Source organism: Cynoglossus semilaevis, chromosome 2 (genome assembly GCF_000523025.1).
Source record: "Cynoglossus semilaevis isolate Cse_v1.0 chromosome 2, Cse_v1.0, whole genome shotgun sequence".
In the NCBI taxonomy this organism is placed as follows: domain Eukaryota; kingdom Metazoa; phylum Chordata; class Actinopteri; order Pleuronectiformes; family Cynoglossidae; genus Cynoglossus; species Cynoglossus semilaevis.
This window is the reverse complement of record NC_024308.1, coordinates 1560310-1569267: the sequence shown is the minus strand read 5'-3', so window position 1 is coordinate 1569267 and position 8958 is coordinate 1560310. Positions and strand designations below refer to the sequence as shown.

The window sequence follows — 8958 nt, the reverse complement described above, 5'->3', positions numbered from 1 at the left end:
ACATGCCTGGGTAAGGGGGTGGAAACAGGGGTGCACTAAAGAGGGGGGGGGGCGGGAGGGTTGCTACAGTAGCTAACTGCAGGTATTGTGACTGGGGGGGGGGCGGGGAGTGGGGGGTGACGGAGGCTGAGCGGCGCGAGTGGGGAGTCTCCTCAATGCTGCTTCCAAAGCAAATGGAAGACAATCCAATTTCCTGTGATTCCATCAAGCCTCCGTGCCGGATCGAGGGGCATTAGGGAATGCTGAGAGGACAGGCCGCTGACCCCTCACATGAACGTTCAGTAGAGGGAGTCTGTGAGCACACACACAGCACACACTCAGGTGCTGTACTCAGGCAGCAACAACAGGTTTTTTATTGATTGTTTTTAATGTATTTCATCTTTATATTTATGCTGTAAATATATGTGACGCCTGCTGTTGATCCGTCAGTCAGTCTTGCTGTTGTGTGTGTGTGCGTCTGTTGAACAACAGCACGGATTAACTTACTGCAGATTATGCCTTAAACCCCTTACACTTTAATTATAAGTGTATGTAGTTATTTGCGTTGGAGTCTGTGACTTGACCCTTGGCTTTAAACATCTGCCGTCGTCCAACTGTGCCAGGTTTGGTCGTTCATCCACACATTCTTCAACAGAAATTGACAATATTTTAATTTTTACTCAGATGTGTTCAGAATCAACATCACTGTAAAAAAAACAAAAAAACCACAACCACATTCTCTGCACGTCACGTCCCAGCTTTTGAAATCACAGACAGACGGCATCGTTGTCCTTACTTTACTCTGGTACAGTTTTCACCCTGGTGGTGATTTGCATCTCTGCTCTGTGATGCACCCAGAGGGAATAAAAAGCTCTAATCCAATCAGCAGGTCCCTGAAGTGCTGCCCCTGAGAGAGGGAGAGTGAGACAATAGGATCACTCTGCAGTAAAGCCAAACCAAAGTAGGAATTTAGGAAAGAGAGGAAGAAATAAAGAAGGTGAGGAAAACAAGGAAGAGGGATTGGAAAAAAAAAAGGCATCAAGATTAAAGAGGACGCTGAGTGGAACAGAGTACAAATTGTGGATGTGCTAATGGAAAGAGAGAGTAGAGGAAATGTTGGAGTAAATGGTTAAAAAGAGATGACATTGGAGGGCATCATAAAAGGAAGGGGATGAGGGAGGTGTGTGCTTTCAACGTCAGATGAGGAGGAGGGATTGGTAAAAGCCAAGGAAGGGAGGACTGAAATAAGAACAGCAGTAAGTGTACACTGGTAGAAGAGCAGAGGTGGAAGGCTGTGATGATTTATTTTATTCTCAGGCAGAGATTTAGTCATTTGGAAGCGTTTCCACTGCAGTGACATTTCACTGTATTGAAGGAGGTGTCGGCGTGCCGCCGGGCTCTTAACATCTGAATCCATTGTACTGGGCTGAGTGGCTGCTCTTGTTCTCAGACACTGGTGGCAACAGTTTGAACATTCATCATCGTTATGAGCTGCAGAGGCAGCTCTGAGCCGCCATTAAAAAGGGAATCTCCTGTTGATGATGTCTGTCATATATTGTCTCTCATTATAACACACACACACAAACACAGAAATATATATATATGTAACACACACACCCGCACACACAAGCAATCACTGGTTCCGTGTCACCCTTTGACCCTCACTCTGCTTTCTTTGTCTGAAAACCACTGAATTTCTTGAAATCAAAGCTAAGAAAAAAATCTGTATTTTATAGTAATTTTTTTTTTCATTCTGTGGATCCAATGTATTTGATTTGTTGTTTCTGGACTGGGGAAGAAATGAAAATCTACAAGCCTAATTTTGTAGCCAGTCAGCTACTACTTCAGCTCCTGTTTATAAACGAGAGATGAGTTTGAAAAATATATGACTGAAGTGCTTTGATGGAATCAGAATCAGAGAGTTTATAGGATGATTAGCCCTGATTATTGAAGAAAATTGGAACAAAAATCATTATTGGCAAGTCACACTAAAAAATAATAATAAAAATAATAAATAATTGGTCAAAATTGCAGTCTCTCCATCTTTGGTAGTAATAAAAATAATAAATAATTGGTCAAAAAAACACAGTTTCTCCATCTCTGGTAGTCTCTTTTTGTGGGTTCATGTTGTTCAAGGCTGGAAATCACCTTCATTTTAAAAGCTTTTTTTTTTTGCTCCTGTGTTTTTCAAATCAATATCTCATCTTCTCATCATCACGCTTTCCTTGGATGAAACCATGGCAGCTTTGGTCCACAGCTAACACACAAAAAGTCTGTTGTATTCTTGGACTTTTCTCTTTTTCCTGTGGAGTTTGTTGAAAGAACTTTGTGATGAAACACGTGATTCATTCCTGATATTTTATTCTGCTTCAGCTGCATGTTTGTGGAATTAAAATCTTGTTTTGTTGTCTTTTAAAGGACAATGAAGGACAAACTGCACTACATTACGGTAAGGAGACGTCCATGTTGTTTCTACAGATGTTCACTTCATAACGTCAGGGTTTGTTTTTCTGCACCTGTTTTTTTTTTCTTTCTCCATCTTCTTCTCTCTTTTGTGTCATTTTCTGTCTTCACTTCCTACAGTTGGTTTTAACCCAGTTTTTGTGCCCTGTAAGTGTGTGTGTGTGTGTGTGTGTGTGTGTGTGTAATAATCGCTTGGCCTCCCAGAGGAAATCAGCAGCGGTCCTTAGACTCCTGACCCTCTGGTGCCCCAACACACACGTCCCTGAGGGGCGGTTCTCTCGTCCTCTCAGCCTGTGTGTGTGCTGTAGTTGCACCATCTGTCCCCAGGCCGGGTATCAATGGGTTTGGTATGCTTCATCAACAGCTAGAGATTCATGCACACACACACACTTAGCAGAGGAAGCCCCAAAGATGGGGCATAAAAAGATGACTAATAAACATAAGCGATGAACTCCAGGAGACAAATAGCAGAGAATGAAAATTCATTCCCACCTCTCTTTGCACAGGGCCACAGTAGCTGGCAAGTGATTAATTGAGGGTTTACTGCTCACCATAAATTGTTCTCCTCCTCTACTGCTCCCCTGAGGGCCAGCCACTTTTTACAGCTCAAGGCCCAGGCGAGACACGCGCTGCCACATGCACACTCACTGCTGGCTAAATAAAAAACTCCTTCCATCAAAAAGAGGAGGACTGCCAGTGGGGCTGGATAAATAAGCCAGGCTTTGTTAGACTGATTTGGCTGAGAGATAAGTGATTCTCCTTAATGTCTCACACACTTGAGCCTACACACACACACACACATACACACATGCCTTTGTATCATCATATCTCATGCACACTCCCATCATCAGACTGACCAGTCACCCCTGGGCTGGAGGTTAAAAGGCCTGACTGTCAATCAGTGCGGCTGCTGACATCAGCGATCACGTCGCGGCAGAGTCTGCGCTTCTGAACGAGCGAGTCGGTAACACCGGCGGAGTACAGCACTCAGATGGAGGTGGGGGTGGGGGGTGCAGTGAGAACACAGCGAGCAGCTAACTGGTTTAAGAAAATGCATTCTTCCTGCCTTTACAGAGGGAGGGAGCCTTTTAGCAGGGCAGCACAAATTGCCAGTGGGGCAGAAATGAAGTGTTTAAGGAAAGTACAGGTCCAGGCCAGTGTCAGAGCTGGGCCTGTAAATGGCCTTTTCATTAAGTGCCACACTGTCAGAGGAGTTACTGTACGCTGAGGAAAATAATAGGGCAAATTTATAAAAATATAATTCGGTCGCTCGTCTGGATCGGATCTAAAGAACAGAAAAAGGAAATAAAAAAACAGTTTTTAAATCACTGATTTAAAGACACAGATTTACACAAACAGCCCTGTTAGTCTACAGACGCTGCGTTGAAGCTACCAAGTCATTGAAATGGAATCTGCCACAACAAAGGTGGAATTTAACACTTCCATTGAAAAGTGTTGACTTATTTTATTTACTTCTGTGAGATTTCCCGCTTGTTTGAGGCCCAGAATTAAATAACTACAACTGTCAACGCTTGTTTGAGGCCCAGAATTAAATAATTACAACTGATGATTACATTTGTAAATCTCAGGGTAGCTGTAGAATGTATTGATCAGTTGTAATTTCTTTAATCATGATTAATTGTGATTAATAACTGTCACGATAAATCACGATAAATGAATCACCAGGTAAATCAACATTAGTAAATATGACAAACATATTCTCTTCTATTCCCAGTAAAACTCTCTGTTTGTCTCTCCTTTCAAAGCGTCTGCGTGTGAGTTCGCCGACATCGTGGAGCTCCTGCTGACGGAGCTGACCCGTCCATCAAAGACATGGAGGGCTCGCTCCCGGAGGAGGTCACTGACTCCAGTGCCATCTCCTCTCTCCTCCGCCAGTACACGGCTCCAAAAGGCTAAACCACTCACCGAGCCACCACCTGTGTCCCGGTCTGATCTCATTTACTCATTCAGCCTCCTCGCCATCTTCTCTGCAGCGCTGAAGCGACCGTGTTCCACCTCAGTGCACTGTTACAACCTTGGTTGAACAAGTTTGAAACGTTGATGCTTCCAAATATGTTTGAAAATATTGGTTTAGTTTCTTTGTAATTCCTTTTAAAGAGGTTTAAAAAAATAAAACGCTGTCATGTTTTCATCATTTTACATGATGATCGTCCTCCACCAGAACAACCTTCAGTTTGTTCTCTTGACGAGTACTGTAAAATACAGTAGTGGTTTCACAGCCGGTTCAGATGGTTTACTGATGTACAGTAGTTATATAATGAAGTTGTTGTTGAGAATGTTGCAAGCAATCGAAGAAATTTCAAAACTGAATTGATTGACATTCCACACAAAATTAGAAGAAAATAGGAGAAAGAAATATGATGCAATGTATTGTTTATACAACAGTTAAAAGGTTTAGATATCCAGGCTACATTTTTTCCTCATGACTCAGTTGTGTTTAAAGGAATGCTTTCATTGTTTGACATATCATTAAATATCTCTGAAATCTGTCTTTCCTGTGGATCTCTAACCATCCCTTCCCTGCTGGTTCCTATCTGCAGTCGAAATACCAACTGCACATTTTGTTCACGACAAATCTCTTTTTTTCTCTGAGCCACTGCCTTGTTTCACTCCTGCTCTTCTCCCCCAGCCTTTACTTAAAGCCTCACTAATCTGCTTTGACACCAGGACTTAGATAAACCCCTCCACATGTCAGGCTGCAGCCTGTCAGTCACTCACAGACGTACAACAGCAGTAGAAGGTCTACCCAGCATTGGCAGTCCACACCAGGGACAGCCCTTCACCTTCAATTTGTGCACTGACAGCTTCAGCACTGTACTTGCGAATAGAGACGTAAGTGAGCTGTGCAATACACGAGGCGAATTAAAATTTGTCTGTGTGACGACTGTATCTGTATCTGTAGCTGTGTCACGTCAGATCACCGGGCCGCTGTGTTCATCCATCACTGACAGCTCTTTACTCACAGCCGGTTGGTCCGTACTGTGGGACTTACATCATAACAACAGGTAGATGTGTGTTTCACACTTGTTTAGTGACCTCTTCTGGACAGTCTTTTGATCAAGTTCTGATTCGCTCCAATTATTTATTGTCTTTTTTTTTACCAGTCCTGTTGTTGTCCATACCATCAATTTATATCATTTTTTAAATATGTGTTTTCTTTATCCTATTGGTCCCATTTTTAGAATCGGCACAAATGAGGTAAATCAAAAAGTCCTGAGACAAATGTTGGCATTTCAAAGGGTGTCATAATTAAATATAAACAATTTCCCTGTCATGGCATTCTGCAGGTCCCCAGTGTGTAAAATTGTAATTTCTAAATGTATCCTGAAGTTTTATAGATTTATAATTCAGATGAGATCTGATATGAGGAGAGGATTAAGATTAGGCATATATTTATAATAGTTAAAACAGGGAATATATTATGACTTTGAATTTATTGTATAACACAAAAAAAGTGTGTGTCTGTTTCATTTTTTAGGAGGAATCCTACAACCCTTAAGAGGAAACAATTTATTATTCAACCTGAGTACGGAGACGTGACGCACTACAATCCCACAAAGAGACAACCCGCGATCGTCTCATTGTTATGAATTCCATCCACATCCTGCCATTAGGCTGTTGTTGTATCTCTAAAGCCTGTTTGGGCCCCATTGTTGTCTCCTCCTTGTTTCCTATGCCTTGCTACACTGGCTTGAGGTAAGAGAGGGTGACGGCAGGGGTGTCTCCCCCCAGCATGTCTGCAAGACTCTGACACTAAGCCCATTATGCTTCCATTATGGGCCTTCAATTTTCCTCTGAGCTTTTCACTTTTGACACTGCAGCTCCTTCCATCTCCAAACCGCAGACATACACACACACACAAACACACACACACATACACAGGACTATCTGTATATATTATTCGGTATATGATTTTTTTCAGAGGTGAAAAGTATTACAGAACATTTACTGTGGCAGAAGTACAGTTTTGAGGAACCACTACTTTACTTGAGTGCTTCTGTTGGTTTTTTTATTTAAACTTTATGCTCAAAGGAAAACAGTTTGTTCATAATAATAATAATATGAATAATATTTTAGAGGTTCGAGGTCTTCTTTTAGGTTTGGGGTTAGGTTAAGGATATGTGTTGATAAAGGATAGTGCTAAGAAATGTAATGTTTTTATTAAGGTGTGTGAAGTCCAGACACAGTCACTGCTCCATCGGGTTGGACTCTGTTCTGTATGTCTTTGGTGGAAGTATGGATGAAGGTCTGGTGGCTGATGTAGAGAGGCTGGTCCTGGGGTTGGAGGAAGGTTGGGAGGTGGAGGTCAGGGCCGTGGAGAGGGCAGCGTGTGCCATTTTATTGCTTAATCTTGTTCAAGGTCACAGGGACAGCTCGAGCCAATCACAGCAGTCAGTGGTTGACAGCAGAGTACATCTTGGACAGAACTCACTCGTGCATCAAAGGGCCACACAAACAGACAAACAACAACGCGACTGTGCAATACATGCAAACAACCCTCTCACGCACAAGGTACATAGTACATACGGGTGAGCAACAGTTGGTGCAGAGGCTTTAACAGGTGATCTTCCTGCCCTGTCACTGTGAAATGTGTGTATGTTAGGGATAGGGCATTATGAAATAAAAGAAAAAAGAAAATAAAATCGAGATGCATTGATTATTAAAGCAATTAATCATCGAATGGTTTCTGCATTTATGTTTACATGTAACAAACCAAATAAGATGTTAATTGTGGACCTTTTTGACTACGACTAAATAGGATCTAAGTTACGTTAACGTGCACCGCGGATGTGTACTATTGTATGTGCATTGATGGACGTGGGCGCGCTGTTCAAAACAAACATGGCGGAGGCGGAAGCGGAAACAGAGAGTGTTATGTGTTCACCTGTTACCTGTCTTCCATTAAAAATCAAACGTTTGGCAATATTACGTATTTTATCACGAAATGGGAAAACCCGTGAACTCAGACACAAGTTACAAAATGTTCCGTGCCGCTGTATGCTACACAGATAGCACCACAAGCCATATTAGTAACCGGAAGCGACTGCACAGTGACGGTGAAGGCCTCGGCCCGGAAAGAGAGGTGAGCGACGTATAAAAAGCTTTTTCCAACGTACCCTTGCTAAGACAATAAATGACCCAATAGCCTTTGTTATATGTAAATATATCCACTATTACATTGTTATTGAGAACGAAATATGAAAGTAGAACATCTGGCTTAAACCGTTGTGGACTGTTCTGGATGGCTTTAAGATGTTCTGTTGACACAATTGTCTTTTGAGTTATTAAATAATTTACCTCTGTTTGCACATGCCCACAGCACATATAATGCTAAGCAATTGTTATGACTGTTTCAAAGTGAGACTTTTTTTGTTTTGTTTACAACAGCATATGATTGTGGAATCTAGTTTACATGTTATCTTTTATAAACAGCTACGGGAGACCTCTTTGTGAGAGGCTAACTTATTTTCTTTTTCTGATACAAAAATGTCTCAACCGTAATTATATTTGATTACTAAATAATCACACTCTTGTGTAGTGTATTGTGATTGAATTGTGAATCGTAGTGTGTGACATAGTGTATTGTGATTGAATTGTGAATCGTTGTGAATAGCACTTTTCTGAATCAGGTTTTGTTGAATCGCAGTGCATCATGATTGAGTTTTGAATTGTGTCCTAATGGTATCGGTTGGGACGCTACCAATGTATCATAAATACATCGGATTTTGGACAGTTGATGGACAGTTGTCCATCAAGATGCGTATAGTATCGGCCTCATGCTAGAGATGTTCAACCCTAGTGTAGATATGCCTGTGTGCATTAATGTACACAGTACACAGCTATTGGCATCCTATGGAGAATCGTTTAGTAAACCAAGTCCTTCATTGCTGTAAACAATTATTCATAACTGCAGTATTTTTTTCATATCGAGGGTAAAAGGCCAGTTTCACATTAAAACAGCATTGGGCTCCTAACCTTGAGGGTGTCATTGAGAGGCCTGCGTTTGACTCCAGTCCCTCTTTAAGACTCACTCTGTCATCCTGAGGATCATTGTTCACTGCAGGCAGGATGGAGTCGTTTGGGGAGAAAAATGTCCTGTCTCCATGCTGCGAGATTGACTTTCAGTATAAAACAAATTCTATCTATTTTGCATGTTAATTTATTCGCTTTAGCTTGAGATGAAAAAATAAACCTGTTTCCTTCAGGAAGTTGGTAATAAAAGCCCTGCGATCAATGATAATGGCGTTTGTGCTTGTGTTTGTCATCTTCGCAAAAGCAACAGTGGTGGAGTTTCCACAGATTTATTTGTATACTAGTGCTGTAAGTGGCGTGTAAATTATCCTAACTGTCTGTGTGGCTCTTTATCTTTGTAAGGCACCACTATTAGAGCCTATCCATTAATGCCCATGGCTCAGCCAATCAATGTTTAAATAAAAATCAGCTCAATTTGTGGCGTTTTATGCAAACGTGCTAACTCCGACCAGGCTGACTCTT

The 8958-nt window shown here is 41.7% G+C and overlaps 1 protein-coding gene across 1 annotated transcript in view; it reads left to right on the top strand.

The window, feature by feature from the left end:
• The window catches only part of acbd6 (acyl-CoA binding domain containing 6), a 43928-nt gene extending 38607 nt beyond the window's left edge, over positions 1-5321 (top strand). The window contains 3 exon segments of the mRNA XM_008330269.3: positions 2398-2428; positions 4209-4247; positions 4250-5321. Coding sequence (XP_008328491.1) covers positions 2398-2428; positions 4209-4247; positions 4250-4359 — 180 coding nt within the window. The 3' untranslated portion in view covers positions 4360-5321.
• Positions 5322-8958: the final 3637 nt, after the last annotated feature.